We start from the raw sequence: 17250 nt of genomic DNA on the forward strand, positions 1-17250 counted from the left end.
TTTGTAAGTATTTCAACATTATTTCATAAGTAATCAACAGCATTTCATAAGTATATCATAAGTAATCAACAGCATTTCGTAAGTATATCATAAGTAATCAACAGTATTTCATAAGTATATCATAAGTAATCATCAGCATTTCGTAAGTATATCATAAGTAATCAACAGCATTTTGTAAGTATATCATAAGTAATCAACAGTATTTCATAAGTATATCATAAGTAATCAACAGCATTTAGTAAGTATATCATAAGTAATCAACAGCATTTAGTAAGTATATCATAAGTAATCAACAGTATTTCATAAGTATATCATAAGTAATCAACAGTATTTCGTAAGTATTTCAACATGCACAACTATAGTTCTGACGAACCAAGGAATGTTATCTCTACCAAATGCTGAACTCTACTTGCCTGACTTCCTTTATATCTCCTGTGAGTATCTTGAGATAGTAGAGCTCGCTGCCGATGGCGACGACAGCCTGACAAGTGTTACAACTGGCCAGACTGATGTTCTTCCCCGAGGGATGTTTCCACTCAGCCACCAATGTCTTGCTGTCACAGCTGATCAGCCGGATAGAGCTGGGGGTGATCTGCAGAGAACATCAACATGAAGTGCTTCTTCCTTGAATCAGTGAATACCGTTTTAGGCAATTTGTAGATAGTTTGTTTGCTTGTTGTTCAACACCACACTCAGCAATATTCCAGCTATAAAATGCCGGTCTCTAAATAATCAAGTCTGGACCCGACAATCCAGTGATTGACATCATGAGCATCGATCCACACAAATGGAATACAATGACATGCATCGACCAAGTCAGCTAGCTTGACCACCCGATCCTTTTAGTCACCTCTTACAACAAGCATAGTCGACTTTTATGGCAAGCATGGGTTGCAGAGGACCTTTTCTGCCATGGATCTTCAATTTTGAGTAATATTTCAACGATACCATGGTGGGGAACAGCAGAAATAGGCATCACACATTGTACCCCTGTAGGGAGTAGAACCCAGGCAATCAGAGTGTCCAGGCCATGCTTTAACCACTAGGCTCATGGGGTGTCAGCTTGATCATGTTTTCAGAGGAAAGCCCAAAGCAATGCAGGTTTTAGATGTTTACCACTTCAGTGAAACCCTGAGGACAGTGCTGACACACCTAGGAACACAGTGAGTGAGTTGGGATTAACGCTGCTTTTAACAGTATTCCAGTTAAATCACAGCGTGTCAGCTTCACGTGGGAGGAAAGCCCGAAGTGATGCAGGTCTCAGACGTTTACCACTTCGGTGAAACCAACGAGCACGGGTATGGTGCTGGCAAACCTAGAAACATAATTTTGGCGAACCGGGATTCGAACCCATAATCATAGGTTTCTGGCATGCCCAAGGGACGCAACTCTGCACAGCGAATCGTGGCACCGTAGACGACTGGGCCACCTGTGCCCCCCCTAGGAACATAGGGTGAAGCTGGGATTTGAATCTATTCTAATAGGATGCTGGCATGCCTAAGGGACACAACGCTCAATAGAGACTTGCATGCAATAGATGACTGGGGCACGTGTGTAGACATACTGCCTGACGAGTAGGATTCACACTGCCATTGTTACTAACCTGCACTAACTGGTTCCCAACAACATTGCCACAGAAGAATGTCTGCTGGTCCCCGTCAAATCCGGCCATTTCTGTCTCCTCTACCTCTTCACCATTCAACATGAGAACACTGCAACACCAATCACATGGGATTACCTTCACTTGGTACATGGACCCTACTATTATGTACTGAGAATTATACTTGATTCTGACTGGTCAATCAGAAACTTTACATCATGAAAACCACCTCTCATTGAACAGCTGATGTCACAGAGACATCACCTTGGAGACTAATATTGTTCAAGCATAGAAAAACACACCTAATCCGGTCCTTGGCCTTTTCCTGAGGTCAAGGTTTTACAAAAAAAAAGAAGAAGTTTTTTTCAACCAAAACCGATGAGGGGTGTTTTATCCAACTCTTAAACCATCTAAATGCAAGAAATACCAGAAAAAAATATGAAAACATCGAAATACCTTATGGTGAAACAATACAGTGTATCGTGGTATAAAAGGATTTCGCTCAAAGCGTGCAAGAGAAAAAACATGTGCAGCATGGACTAGCTGGAGTCATGACATGATAAACTGAACAACTTCCCCAGTAGCTCAGTGGGAAAACAGAGGGTTACATCACTGAACGTGATATGTGAGGTTGCATGTTTGATTCACGTCGTGGAACCAATCATCAAACACAATTGTGTTCACATCAAGAGGCAACTTCATAAAAGGGATTGCCTGACCTTGGAAGTTTACCAACATTTAGAAGAACCTTCTGTTACTGTAGTGTAATGTCATCAGAGGTTTATAAGAGGAGGTAACTCTGAGCGGTGACCTGATGGAAAGTGCCCCCTGGCCGAGAGGCACGTTTTGTTTCTGTGTCATGGGATCGAAGAATGAGGAAATTTGAAATATTTGTCGAATCCAAATATTCTTTACATTTGTATGCTTATCCTGCGGTGTGAGGCAGGACCCAGCAGATGAGACCACGTAATCCCGATGTGATGATGTCACTTATACTCCACATAACTGCTTGTCACCCAACACACATGCTGCTCTTATCAATTGTCCATTTTTTTAATTTAAAGATGGTCTTGTTAACTGCCCTTTTCACATAATGCAGGATAAGCAGCACATTGCTGTATCAGGATAAGAAATAACTTGTAAATACTCACCGACTTTGTCCAACAAAAGAAAGCACGAGCAAATTGTCAAAGTCCGGGGAGTTCACCCTCAGAGGCCAGATTCCTGAAGTGAACAAGCATGAAGTACATATCCCCTGCTTAACAATGGTATGTTCTGGTTAGTGCAAGACCACAGAAGCTGCCTGCAACTTGTTCCAGAGCTCCAGATAAGCTTTTGGTGTTGTGGGTATTTTATCCATGCATTTTAAAATCATTGGGTATCAGTAATTCTAGGTGCCTATTCAAATTTCTGTTACCCATTAGTTTTTACACATGTGGGTATTTAAGTTAAATATGTAAAAACACTGTTCATCTAGTCCCTGCAAACTGGTGTCGTGTGGGTTCGAGAGCTTTATAGGACTCAAAAATACCACCATACTTCCACAAGAAAGTGTGATGGCAAATGATCATGATGAGTTTGGCAAGGTTGACGGAATGCCAACTTATAATTTCAATATAAGTTGCTCATTTGCTAATCAAATACGCAGGGTTACTTCACAATATTTTGATGAAACGCACAAGTTTTATTTTTGTAGCGTATCTGTAATGTTCGTTGCGTATTTGATACGCTTGGATTATATTTTACTGCGTATTTCTGCATTTCTGATGCGTATTTCACGCAGATACGCAGCTTATCTAGAGCTCTGTTGTTCCCAAAAGTCTACGACACTTTACTCATCTCATTTTGTTTCTTTGTTTCATGCTGCACTCAGCAACATTCCAGCTATATATAATGGTTTGTGATGATTGAGTCTGGACCAGACAATCCCGTGATTGACATCATGAGCATTGATCTATGTAATTGGGATACGGTGACATGCATCATCCAATGAGCGAGCCTGATTTCCTGATCCCGTTAGTCGCCTCTAACAACAAGCATAGTCGCAATTTACGGCAAGCATGGGTTGCTGAAGACCTATTCTACCAAGTGTCATTATGAGCACTGAATAAACTGGGGATTTCAATTTGTTTTGATGGGATTAGAAAAAAATGAAAGATAAAAACATCCAAAAACATAGAAGTAAGTATTTTACTACTTTACTGATAAGTTAGGAAACACAATGATTTATAAATTGACTGGATTTTTGTCATGAAAACCATAAAAAAAATCCAAAACAGCAAAAGACACCAGTTCATGGCTCGACTGACATCTGTGCTATGTTTAATCATGAAACGGACAGCACCCATCCTTCTCCACCACTTGTGGCAGACGATAATATATCAATGAACATGACAATGACATTGCAGGGAAAGTTATCATGGTTATCAGCTCCTAGTAACAAAGGGGGATTTTTAGGGCTTTGGGGTATTCTGCAATAGTGTTTGATCTAGGTAACAGGTTAATTGTTTATTGCGGGTAGTGAATACCTATTTCGTTATACGTTATTGGCTCTATTAATTTGCCGTGATTTGATATTTCATGTTTAGAATTAGCTGAGATACGTTATTTCGCAAGGGCCCTGTTATAATGAATTTGCAAATAAATTACATGTTTTCTGTGAAATGTCTTTTTTCTTCTTCATGTGAATCATTATTATTCGTTACCTGAGAATAACATGTAGTAAATATGTGTATGTAACGCCCAAGTTGGTCCGACTGACATGTTGTCACCAACTTATGTTACAATAATACGAGATGCAGTCCTGATTAATACATGCAAAAACATAAACCTGGCATTATGGATTAAAGCACTATCAGATTGATAAGCAAGAATGAATCTCTTTGAAACATAAAATAATTTACCCGATAATTCTCCGTGACTATGAAATGGGCTAAAACATTACCTGCGAACAATTTTTGTTCAGAGTGAGTGAATGAGTTTGGTTTTACGCCGCTTTTAACAATATTCCTGCAATATCATGGCGGGGGACACCAGTAATGGGCATCACACATTGTTCCCATGTCGGGAATCGAACCCGGGTCTTCGGCGTAACGAGCGAACGCTTTAACCACTAGGCTACCTGATCGCCCCTTTTTGTTCAGAGGCAGAAGCATGCCAAACCCTCTTAATTACAAACATTAGGGTAGTGGCAAGGACCACATGCTTATAGAAACAGTGCTTGAAAGGACAATGTGCTTGAAAAGCCATGTCAGTTGATAGCAGACAATCTACCTCACAACTAAAAATGGAAATAATACATAGGAAAGAAGCAATACATTAACTAAGGGTTATTCCCTTTCGCCATCAGTTAATGTACCTTTAATTCCTGGCAGATCAATGGTGGCGTGTTCGTGGATACCGATTCCATTTCGGATGATCCTCAGTGATCCTTCTTTGTAGGCCCCGGAGCATGTGACCAGCTGCAAGAGTAGCAGCCACAGAACCATTACATGTGTGTGTCCAGGTAAACTAGTGGCTATGTCAGAGGTTTGTTTGTTTGTGTGTTGTTTAACTGGATGCCAAACAGACGCCTCAGTGTGGGTATGTGATAGATGAGGCCATTAGGCTGCTACAGGAGACCCTTTTCATGTATAATGTCACACTCAGCAATATTCCAGCTTTTGGACAACCACCTGTAAAAGTGAGTGAGTGAGTATGTTTTTACGCCGCTTTTAGCAATATTTCAGCAATATCACGGCGGGGGACACCAGAAATGGGCTTCACACATTGTACCCATGTCGGGAATCGAACCCGGGTCTTCGGCGAGACAAGCAAACGCTTTAACCACTAGGCTACCCAACCGCCCCACCACCTGTAAAAAATCCACCCGGTTAAACTCAGTTCATTAAATGTTCCTAGTTCATAGCCTGTATGACAAGAAATGGGGGCTGTGTATCAATTCTGCAGGTACAGAATTCCTGACACCTATCAAGTGATTGAGTATGTTCTTATATTAATTTAGCAAAAAGCTAGTACAGCCATATCAAGGCAGTGGACACCAGCAAAATCCTTTAAACACCACCCATGTTGCCGTCCTTTAACAGTAAGGAATAGATCTTCAGTACTCCGTGATGATACACAGAATTGCTGACTAATTCTACGATGCATGTGTATGTGCTGAAAATAACTAGATAAGATTTCAACCACTGACCTGTCCTTGACCCTGTCTCTCAAGGTCGACGACACACATGTCAACAATGGGTCCGAGGTTTGTGAACGTCTCCATGACCTGCACATACGATCCGCTTTCATCCGAATCCACATTCAGCTGTAAGCCAAGGTGAAACATTGGTCAAACACAGTGTACATGATGTGAATGCAGTTATCATAATCAATACTTTTCCAAAAACATCAATGGTTAAGTGAAACGGGGTTTAACATCTTGCTCAAGATGTCACATAATGATGTCCATGCATGTGTGTATCAGTGCCACTGAGTGAGTGAGTGAGTGAGTGAGTGAGTGAGTGAGTGAGTGAGTGAGTGAGCGAGCGAGCGAGCTTCACACATTGTACCCATATCGGGAATCGACCCTGGGTCTTTGGCATGACGAGTGAACACTTTGTCCATGACTAATTCAAAAGCCTGCTAATCTGAGCATAAAGACTTTTCATACTAAAAGCTTGCTGCACAACCTTAGGACAAACTTGATAACCATTGTTACTCCTGAAAGTAGACATGTAGACAAGTAGACATGTTTCTCATGCAATGCAATTGTGGTGGCCTATAACATCGCAAATCCTGAAAAACATACTCCAGGACTTGTACCTCTCATAGCTAAGTATGAAATCATTAAGAAAAAACTCAGTACCTTGACTAGATGGGAGTCTCCAAGACGTGACCCGATGAAAACAACACCATTGTCCAGGTATGTGATGCATTCTGCGATTGTTGTCTGCAAGTAAGAAGAGGATGCTAAAACAACACATTGCAGCACGAGTTTTCATTTCTGCAGGACCTGTGAAGATCCGCATGCTTCTCGTAAAAGGTGACTATGCTTGTCGTAAGAGGCAACTAACGGGATCGGGTGGTCAGGCTCTCTGACTCAATTATTTACAGACAGCTGTGATAAAGCTGGAATATTGCTGAGTACGACATTAAGCAACAAACCAAACCCAAACCAAAAGCCTTTACACCCCTTGTAACTCATCTAAGAATTCATGTATTGAAAACAAACATTTCTGCAGGAATGAAGATGAGAGAACATGGGGGCTTACTTCTTTAATGAATCAATGTCTTGATTGATAAGAGAACACACTATCTACGCCGCTAGACCAGCGTTAGAAATTGGCACTAGTCGTTGCCAAACTGCCCAATAGTTAAGATATCATAAGGACAAGTAGAAATTTGCCATTTATAAGGGTTTTGCTAAATGTTATCATTATAAGGACTAGTGGACCAAAACTGTTAGTTGCTACTGCTGTCGACCCCTGTCTCAAGCAAACTGTTCAGACTAGCTTCTGTTTTCCTGCTAACAGACCTATGGTTTAGGTGAGATGAGGTGAGGTGAGGTGAAATGGGGTTTAACGTCGCGTCCAAGATTATTGCACTTACATAGCGACGTGTATGTGTGTGTGTGTGGCTGCTTGTACTAGTCCAGACTGATGCCGATTTATAGTGCTAGCACACTGAGATACCATGACGCAGTTTAACATGAATACCCCACTCAGACACAGTATACTGACTCCTAGCCGACCAGTCCTTGTTTTAGCCCCTTAATGCCGAGCGCCAGACAGGGTAACAACAAGTACCATCTGTTAACGTCTTTTGGTATGACGCGGCTCTGGATCGAACCCCGGACCTTCCGCTCTCCGGGCGGACGCTCTACCATTAGACCACAGAGGCGGTCCCATACACAATGAGGGCTAATGATCGATTCAGGATAGTGCTACAATTCTCATTACTCTCATTATTATACAACAAGCATGGGGTACTATGTATTGTGTCCCCGAATCCCCAAGGGAAACAAGCATGGGATACTAGGTATTGTGTCCCGGAATCTCCACAGGGAGACAAGCATGGAGTACCAGGTCTTGTGTCCCGGAATCTCCACAGGGAGACAAGCATGAGGTACTAGGTATTGTGTCCTGGAATCCCCACAGGGAGACAAGCATGGGGTACCAGGTATTGTGTCCTGGAATCCCCACAGGGAGACAAGCATGGGGTACCAGGTATTGTGTCCTGGAATCCCCACAGGGAGTAAAGCATGGGGTACTAGTTATTGTGTCCTGGAATCCCCACAGGGAGACAAGCATGGGGTATTAGGTATTGTGTCTCGGAATCTCCACAAGGAGACAAGCATGGGGTACTGGGAATTGTGTTCTGGAATCCCCACAAGGAGAGAAACATGGGGTACTAGGTACTGTGTCCCGGAATCTTCACAGGGAGACAAACATGGGGTACTAGGTATTGTGGGCCCCGGAATCTCCACAGGAAGAAAACATGGGGTACTGGGTATTGTGTCCCGGAATCCCCACAGGAAGACAAGCATGGGGTACCAGGTATTGTGTCCTGGAATCCCCACAGGGAGACAAGCATGGGGTACTAGGTATTGTGTCCCGGAATCCCCACAGGGAGACAAGCATGGGGTACTGGGTATTGTGTCCCGGAATCTCCACAGGGAGACAAGCATGGGGTACGAGGTATTGTGTCCGAAATCCCCACAGGGAGACACGCATGGGGTACTAGGTATTGTGTCCCGGAATCCCCACAGGGAAACAAGCATGGGGTATGAGGTATTGTGTCCCGGAATCTCCACAGGGAGACAAGCATGGGGTACGAGGTATTGTGTCCCGGAATTCCCACGGGGAGTCAATCACGGGGTACTAGGTTTTGTGTCCCGGAATCCCCACAGGGAGACAAGCATGGGGTACGAGGTATTTTGTCCCGGAATCCCCACAGGGAGACAAGCATGGAGTACTAGGTATTGTGTCCCGGAATCTCCACAGGGAGACAAGCATCGGGTACTAGGTATTGTGTCCCGGAATCCCCACAGGGAGACAAGCATGGGGTACTAGGTATTGTGTCCTGGAATCCCCACAGGGAGACAAGCATGGGGTACTAGGTATTGTGTCCCGGAATCTCCACAGGGAGTCAATCATGGGGTACTAGGTATTGTATACCGGAATCTCAACATTAGCTAGCCAACAGAAATACAAAAAATGGCAATAATATCAGCTCTCTTTTAAACTCCTTAATATCTCTAAATAAATTGGGTATTGTTTTTTTGTTTGTTTGTTGCTTAACGCCGCACTCAGCAATATTCCAGCTATATGACGGCAGTCTGTAAATAAGTCCCCTTTACAGCAAGCATGGGTTGCTGAAGATTTATTCTACCCCAGATCTAAACGGGTAAATTGTGAATTGAGTTTCAAAGCAGCATCCCCACTTTCAGTCCACAACTGACCTCTCCCAAGAGTTCCACTTTAAGATCCTTGACCACTGCTGTGCCGTCCATTTTCTCCTCCTTCTCCAAGAGCAACATGAAAAGTCTCCCCGCCATGTCCCCCAGCAGGTACCGCGAGCCGTTTGTGTCTACCTTGCCATAACATGTCAGCGCATTTTGCTGAAAAATAATTTCAAGGTGTAAGCATGGTTGTTTCAACCTTACAAAAATGTCTGCTGGTCTGGTTCTGTGTTTATTATGTTTGTTGTTTAACGCCGCACTCAACAAGTATTCCAGCTATATGACGGCGGTGTGTAAATAATTGAGTCTGAACCAGACAATCCAGTGATTGACATCATGAGCATCGATCTTCACAATGGGGACACAATTGGGAACCCATTAGTCGCCTCTTACAAGCCTCATACGACAAGCATGGGTTGCTGAAGATCAATGCTGACTGGAATCTTCACAGGTGTCCATTGTGAGCTGTCAATTAGTGTCCTTAAATTTTTTTAAGACAAACTTAAATGAATTTTTATGAACATGAAGCAATGACGCTGAGAAAGTCAAATCGACAAAGATACTGCAATATATATCAACTGAAAGTGAATTAATGCCCATTTTACATTATGCTGCAAATTGCTTCATGCTCAAGTAAATGGGAGCTATACCGCAACAATCATTAAACATTCATGGGGACGTCACTACACTGTAACCTTGTTGTCATAGGAGTGTATGGCATTTCTTAACTTTCTCAGTGCATTAGAATCACAGTATTGAGTCCAGTATTATCAAATGCCAACAGACCTTGATGGCTGGGGGTGCCACAGGTATGTAGTTGTCTCCCTTGTGGTAGGTGATGGACTCCTGGCCTACAATCAGAGCTCCTCCAAAGGGTTCTGGAACTAAAGAAACAATGTTTTACATATGGGTAATGGTGTTAGAACCTACACCGAAACGTCGCTCTCAATTGTAATAAAGAAGTTGTTCGTCCATAAATCTTATCCTTACTTAGTACTCCAACTTCTAAATGCCTATCAAAGAAGTAGGCCAGTTAGTTTGGTAAAGGGCCAGTAACTTTTAAAAGGAGTGAGAGTGAGTTAGATTTAACTCCGCTTTTAACAGTTTTCCAGTTATATCACGGCGTGTCAGCCCCGAAGTGATGTAGGTCTCAGACGTTAACCACTTCAGTGAAACCCACGAGCACAGGTATGGTGCTGACAAACCTAGAAACATAATCGGGGCGAACCGGGATTTGAACCCACAATCATAGGTTTCTGGCGTGCCCAAGGGACGCAACTCTGCACAGAGAATCGCAGCGCCTTAGACGACTGGGCCACCCGTGCCCCAACTTTTAAAAGGAGCAAGCCCTGCTTTCTACATACAAATTTGTTGTTAAATCTACCCCTGACACAACACTGTCACGGGCCTGGAATGATTATCCCAGCCAGCACAGAGGGGCCGACAGCTGTCCTCACCTGCGATGACCATGCAGGCCTCGGTTTCCACATTGTCCTGCTTCCACGGGCCCTTCTGGAACTCCTTGTCACGGAGAGATATCTCATAGGTCTTCACATGGCGGCCATGTTGGTCCTGAAACATCACAGACATCAACATAGGAATCATTGCAATCTGTGTCAAAACTGTTGGCATCTGGTAGTCTGAGCATGTCTTTTCCATAATTTACTTAGATTAAGTGTTAATACGCGAGCATTTAGTTGCAGGATCATGCCAATAGCTACAAGATTGTAAGTAATAATCACTCGCACCCTTAAGTCGCAGGATGAACTTTTACTAAACTAGGGTTATGGAGTGGTAGAGGTCACAGTATGTCATTGTAGCAGAAAGTGATAGAACCTTACGGAATAACTGACTTCATTGCAAATAGTGTGAAGATTGTTGATGCAGCTTTAAGTAATAATCACTTGCACACTTTAGTCGCAGGATGAACTTTTAGGGTTCGTGACAGATCCATACGCAATAACTGTCAGCATCAAGGATTATGTGTATTATTTGGATGCATTAGAAATCTTGTTGGTGTCAATGTCAGGTTGTGGGAGGAAAGCACAAATTGATGCAGGCCTTAGACGTTTACGACTTTGGTGAAAGCCACGTGCATGGGTACGGACAGATGATGTTCAGCTCACCTGGTGGACCAGGATGACAGTGGGTGTGGAACATCCGTGGAGAAACTGCATGTCGATCACTGTCAGCTCCTCCAATCTGATTGGATAATGGACACATAAATTACCAACTGAATCACTGACTTGAAAATAAGAACTCATAACATGATCAGTGATTGGTTATACATTTGTTTGTTGTTTAACGCCGCACTAAGCAGCATTCAGCTATATGACAGCGGTCTGTAAATAATCGAGTCTGGACCCAAAATCCAGTGATTGACATCATGAGCATAGATCCACGCAGTTGGGATACGATGACATGCATCAACGAAGTCAACAAGCCTGACACCCGATCCAGTTAGTCACCTCTTACGACAAGCATAGTCGCCTTTTACGGCAAGCATGGGTTGCTGAAGACCTATTCTATCCCGGATCTTCACGGGTTGACTGGTTATCCAACAACCAGTAACATCCTCAGAAACAATGACTAAAGTGAAGAAGCATGAACTTAGAAAAGAATACTGCATTCAAAAAGTATCTGTGAGTGAACAGATATAACATGTTTACAATAAAATCAGATGACATCTATCAAAACAATTATTTCAACGCAATTAAAATCAGTCATTGTCAATACCTGATATTAAAAGCTTTAAGTTCTCGGTTGTCCCGGTCAAGGGGAATAACCTTGAAGAGACCATCATACAATCGGAGTCCAATGACACGACACTGTGGATCGATGATCCCAATGATACCAGTCTCAGATGGACGACCAATACGATCCTGAAACACACATAAAATAAAACATTTGTGAATACCCGTCATAGAGTAAAACAACCCACACCATAAACTGTTTAATGACATCCAGGCCACAGCTATTCAGATGGTGGTACATAAACATGATAAAAGAAACTTTGAGTAATTATCATCTATACAGAGTTTTAGCATTATCACGATTTGATATTCATAATTGAGTGAGTTAGTGAGTTGGGTTTAACGCCGCTTTTAACAGTGTTCCAGTTATATTGCCGCATGTCAGCTCGATGTGGGAGGAAAGCCTGAAGAGATGCAATCACCTCTGCCAAAATCCAGTGCCATGTGACAATTAGTCACATCTTACAGTCCATTCAAGATATTCATTTTTGATAAGTCTACCCACTTAGATACACTTGTCATGGAATGGTTAACTAGCGCTGAGAAAAGATGTTAAACGTGAAAAAGCTATTTTTTCCATTTGCGTAGTTATTCTTTGTTTACATTGGTCATGTGGCTGCACATCACTGTTACAGTTGTAGGAGCATATCTATATAATTATGCAAAACAAATATGTAAAGCACACTGAATGAATTGGGATGTGTTCGGGTGTATTGCTTTTTAAGCTGGAAACTTTGTTTTAGGAAGTTTCCACACCAAGATCGAAACAGAAGACAGAACTGCATAGTGTGAGATAGGATATGTTTACAAATATTTATTTGATTTCAATTTTGACATATCAAAGAAACATTCTAAATCTCATATTAATCATGATTAGATCAGAACCAATTTTAGTGCTACAATACAGCCTCTTCAAGCCCTTTGATTTCTGAGGAGGTAATCATTTCTACAATTAAAAAAAAAGAAATTAATAAAAAAATAGACCAAACAACTGAACATTTTAATTCCAAACAAAAAACAAACAAATGAAAGTCCTCAGATTATGAACCAACAGATGTGCGTACTGTTTAAGATTCTAAAAGATTGTAAAAGTTTTCCGTCCAAGTTTCTTTAAAAATTCCTTTTTTGACATTTTATCATGCTTAATGGGATAAACAGATTGGAATGGTATTGTGTTGCTACACATACTATATCATCAATGTTTCAGATTCCTACACCATTGATACTTTCTTAGAAGAAGGTAAAGACCTTAAAAAAATATTCAGTCAAACAAAAATACAATTTTTTTATTTAATACCATAAGCAAATCTCAGTTCCACAATGATACAAGATTCTCCCATTACAATTAAAATCTAAAGCATCCAAATTGCCTGGCTTTATCCTTTGCCAGTTTCGGAGAAGAAATAAACAGATGGACAACACATCAAACAAAGATCAGGGGCACTGGTGGCCCAGTCGTCTAAGGCACTGCGATTCGCTGTGCAGAATTGCGTCCCTTGGGCACGCCAGAAACCTATGATTGTGGGTTCGAATCCTGGTTCACCCAAATTATGTTTCTAGGTTTGTCAGCACCATACCCGTGCTCGTGGGTTTCACCAAAGTGGTTAATGTCAGAGACCTGCATCACTTCGGGCTTTCCATCCACATTAAGCTGACACGCCGCGTGATAACTGTATTACTGTTGAAAGCGGCGTTAAATCCAACTCACTCACTCATGAAAAGATCACTTGGACCTTGGGTCCTCAGACTTAATAAATTATCCAAGACATTCACGGCAAAGAGAAACATGATCACTATTCCTCCCTACCTGAACGTTCCCATGTGCACGGGTGATAATCTCCAGTGTGTCTCCTTCCTGTTGACATTCCAGGATCATGGCGTGATAGCGAGCCGTCAACACAAACAGCAGATCCTTTGTCTCTCCCTGTATATAAGATATTATAACATACATCAAACATGAATAAACTCAAGCAATTAGCTTTGAACATTAGTTTGTTATTATAATTAGATAAGCCACAAAAAAGATATCAGGGTTCGAAATCAACACGAGTCCACTTGTCCGAGACTTGTAAAATTCAGGAAGGACGGGTGATATTTTCATGATTTCCTTGCTGACCACTTTTGCCATTAGGTAAATAGCAACAATGTAGTAAATGATTTCTGGTCTAGTGAATTTAGTTTTGTACAAAGTTGAATCGCCGAACATTCGGAATGCAACAATACATTTCAAATGTTATTTGTTTTAACAAATTTGGTTCTACCAAGCCTTTATACATGTTATACTGCATTAAGAACTTTTAATTTGCCACAACAATCCTTATTATTATCCTTCCTTATCCTCATAAATATTGCATGTCAAATACATAAAATCAGAGCTAAATCAACACTAAAAAGATATTCTCTGAATTTTCTTAAGGCCAATTTATTTCACATTTGTTTTTTCAATCCTCCATCAAAACAGATAAGATGTTTTTCGAAAGTCATCAGACCTTCACTTTTAAATGTAACTTCACATGTTTTATTTGCAATAATCACTTCAAAAATCCAAACGATTACAAAACAATAATAATGGTAAAATAGATTCATACATACTGGAGGTCTGAATAACTCCATCACAGCTATCTTTCCATATATACCAACTTCCTTGACAGGGCGGAGGCCTTCTGGTGTGACCACATACAGCTCCATGCGAGTGTTTTTGGCAATAATAAGATTCAAATCATCAGGAGATGTGAAGTTGCCTACAAACAGAGCATTGAATTTTATAAAATATTAATAAAAACAGTCCATATCCTTTAGTACAGGAACAACAATAGTTTTGTAACTGATAATCTATGCAATGAGGATATCTCCTACTAAGAGTGATAAGTGAACCATGGAAACACTGGGGATGCATGTTCGTTCACATCCCTATATAAAGTTGAATGTAATTTACATTCTAACATGTCTCAAGTGTAAGAGCTATCAGAATCAGAATAATAACAGTGATCATTATAATTGGTGTCAAGAGTACAAAGATCCTATTTTCTAGAAATAGCAACAGACTATCATCATTATGTCAGTGTGCATTTGTGATACAATTACTAATGTAGAAATTTGAGTGATAGACATTTATGCATGGGGTTTTGTATTGTAGCTAGCATATCCAAAACTCAAAAGTCTCACTGATGCTCAAAACAAATAATTTCATTACAAAGTCAGCCTCATTATTTTCCTACATGGTGTGATTTTACTTGTTCATCGTGTTCACTAAAAACTTCTGTTAATAATAACAACAATAGATCGTGTATAAATATGTTAGATACAGAAACATAAATATTCTTTTTCATGCAGTAGGCCCTAATAGGTTCTCAATATAAGGAAGTAGATCAAAGAGCATTGTTATTTAATAAAATAACACAATAACTGATTATGATCAAATATATAACCTGTAACACAAGCATTGACGGAAGTTGGCTTATGAGCTGTCACTACGTAATTGTACGCCATGTTGCTGGTAAATAATGATTCTAACACAGTACGCCTAATGTTTCCAGCACCACTCCAAATGGCTGGAGACGGAATTGAGATCTGCGCATGCGTTGTGGCGCGAAAAGATTACTTCCGGTATCCTGCTTCCGTTTGCAAGCTTGCGAAATATTTACGAGGTGAAGATAAATTGTAATTAATGTCCATTTCATGAACCCATTTGCACGATGTCTATGTATTTCTGTTTAAGATCAACAGAATTCTTTCGGTTACAGCAGTTGTCATAATATGAACTGCAGTCAATCTCAACTAAAATGCAGGCTAATCTTCGAGAAGAAGGGTGCACCGGGGCAACAACAACAAAATACTCTTCCAATATACATCGTCGGTACATATAGCGTGTATTCTCACGCTCGCTGAAAGTTGTACGTGGCATGCCCTAGGGTGTTATGAACCTTTCTATTGTATTGACTCTATCAAATAGCTAAATACCAAATTCCTAACCGAAAGACAAAGGCCATGTTTATGTCATTGCACTGCATTTCTAATCTAGCATCAAGACCGCCGTCTAATAGCTGGAATATTGCTGAGTGTGGCATTTAACAACAAACAAACGTAATCTAGCATTAATGGGCATACGGGCCAGTTGCGTAGCCTAGTGGTTAAAGCGTTTGCTCGTCACGCCGAAGACCTGGGTTCAATTCCTGACATGGGTACAATGTGTGAAGCCATTTGTGGTGTCCTCCCGCCGTGATATTGATGGAATATTGCTAAAAGCGGCGTAAAACCCCATTCTCTCACTCACTCAATGTCTGTCTGTGGTTGGTGTAAACATTTACAATTTCATACCCTACAATCTACACCTCACCTTTTTAAGTCCAGACACAAAACTAGATTTCAAGTCATATGTAAATTTCAGTGCAGCAATCAGATTACTGGGCGTATGTCACATCAACCACTAATGTCTGGTATCATTATGATTTTCCATAGGCGTGAAATATAATCATCATGTAACACCTTATACAGTCAAGTCTTGTTAATCCTACAATCGGCTTTATCTTACACTAATGATGGGAACTAATTAGTAAGTGCTATTTAGACCTGTTAATTGGACAGTCTTGCTCCAAAACCTAATTTGCAACAAATTGCTGAAATGACTCTTTAATCAGTATCGTTAATCCAACACAGTTATCAGTGTAGTCAGTGGTCATCTGCCCAGGAGTACACAGCCTCGTGTTTAGATGTGAGACAAGTTGGCTAGTGGCTGCAGAGAAACTTGCTTAACATATAAAGATTAATCACCTAGATAAGCAAAACAATATTAATCAAAACAGAACAAATCACAGGTCTAGATTACCTCAATCGCATTAACCAAAATACTTGTTAATTTGACGTAATCACATGAGCCATCTATGTGGATTAAGTGGACTTGACTGTATATTGCAAACTTTTGTTTTCAGCGAATTTAGTTTGCAATTCATTGCGATATGACATAATAAGAGTATCTAGACAAACCAAACAAGTCATTTCCCATGCTAGTAAATAAGGTCAGCGTTTGCCGTATTTAAGTTTAAAAAATGATTCATTTTTTAATGAGAGAACTATTAATGCAAGAAAATAACGTAAGAGATGAATGTAGAACACTTTCCAATTTTTTCACTTTAAAGTTTCTTGCAACAGAGAACTTGTGTCTGAAAGTGTACTAGCATTCATAATGTTGCCTCCATATTGAAAAGACAACCAGGGCACGGTTGGCCCTGTTGTTGAAGGCACTGCAATTCACTGTACAGAGTTGTGTCCCTTGGGCACTCCAGAAACCTGTGATTGTGGGTTAGAATCCTGTTTCGTCCTGATTCTGTTTCTAGGTTTGTCAGCACCTAACCATGCTCGTGGCTTCATAGAGTAAACGTCTTAAGGCCTTCATCACCTCGGGTCTTCTCCCACAAGCCATGACATAACTGGAATACTGTTCAAAGCAGCTTCTA

The 17250-nt window shown here is 40.9% G+C and overlaps 1 protein-coding gene across 2 annotated transcripts in view; it reads right to left on the reverse strand.

The window, feature by feature from the left end:
* Positions 1 to 15357, reverse strand: part of LOC139462203 (DNA damage-binding protein 1-like) — a 39299-nt gene extending 23942 nt beyond the window's left edge. Inside the window, exons 1-14 of one of the 2 annotated variants that reach the window (XM_071243780.1) lie at positions 15226 to 15357; positions 14390 to 14538; positions 13605 to 13721; positions 11781 to 11926; positions 11171 to 11246; positions 10502 to 10616; positions 9831 to 9922; positions 9045 to 9203; positions 6450 to 6533; positions 5793 to 5909; positions 4959 to 5061; positions 2752 to 2824; positions 1604 to 1712; positions 414 to 592 (exon numbers count right to left, since the gene is read on the reverse strand). In XM_071243780.1, the coding sequence (XP_071099881.1) occupies positions 414 to 592; positions 1604 to 1712; positions 2752 to 2824; positions 4959 to 5061; positions 5793 to 5909; positions 6450 to 6533; positions 9045 to 9203; positions 9831 to 9922; positions 10502 to 10616; positions 11171 to 11246; positions 11781 to 11926; positions 13605 to 13721; positions 14390 to 14538; positions 15226 to 15286 (1580 nt within the window). In that variant the 5' untranslated portion in view covers positions 15287 to 15357. Of the gene's footprint in view, positions 1 to 413; positions 593 to 1603; positions 1713 to 2751; positions 2825 to 4958; positions 5062 to 5792; positions 5910 to 6449; positions 6534 to 9044; positions 9204 to 9830; positions 9929 to 10501; positions 10617 to 11170; positions 11247 to 11780; positions 11927 to 13604; positions 13722 to 14389; positions 14539 to 15225 lie in introns of both variants that reach the window. The other variant, XM_071243778.1, reaches the window with a different exon arrangement.
* Positions 15358 to 17250: the final 1893 nt, after the last annotated feature.

Source organism: Haliotis cracherodii, unplaced genomic scaffold (genome assembly GCF_022045235.1).
Source record: "Haliotis cracherodii isolate W230 unplaced genomic scaffold, xgHalCrac1.p SCAF_15, whole genome shotgun sequence".
NCBI lineage: Eukaryota > Metazoa > Mollusca > Gastropoda > Lepetellida > Haliotidae > Haliotis > Haliotis cracherodii.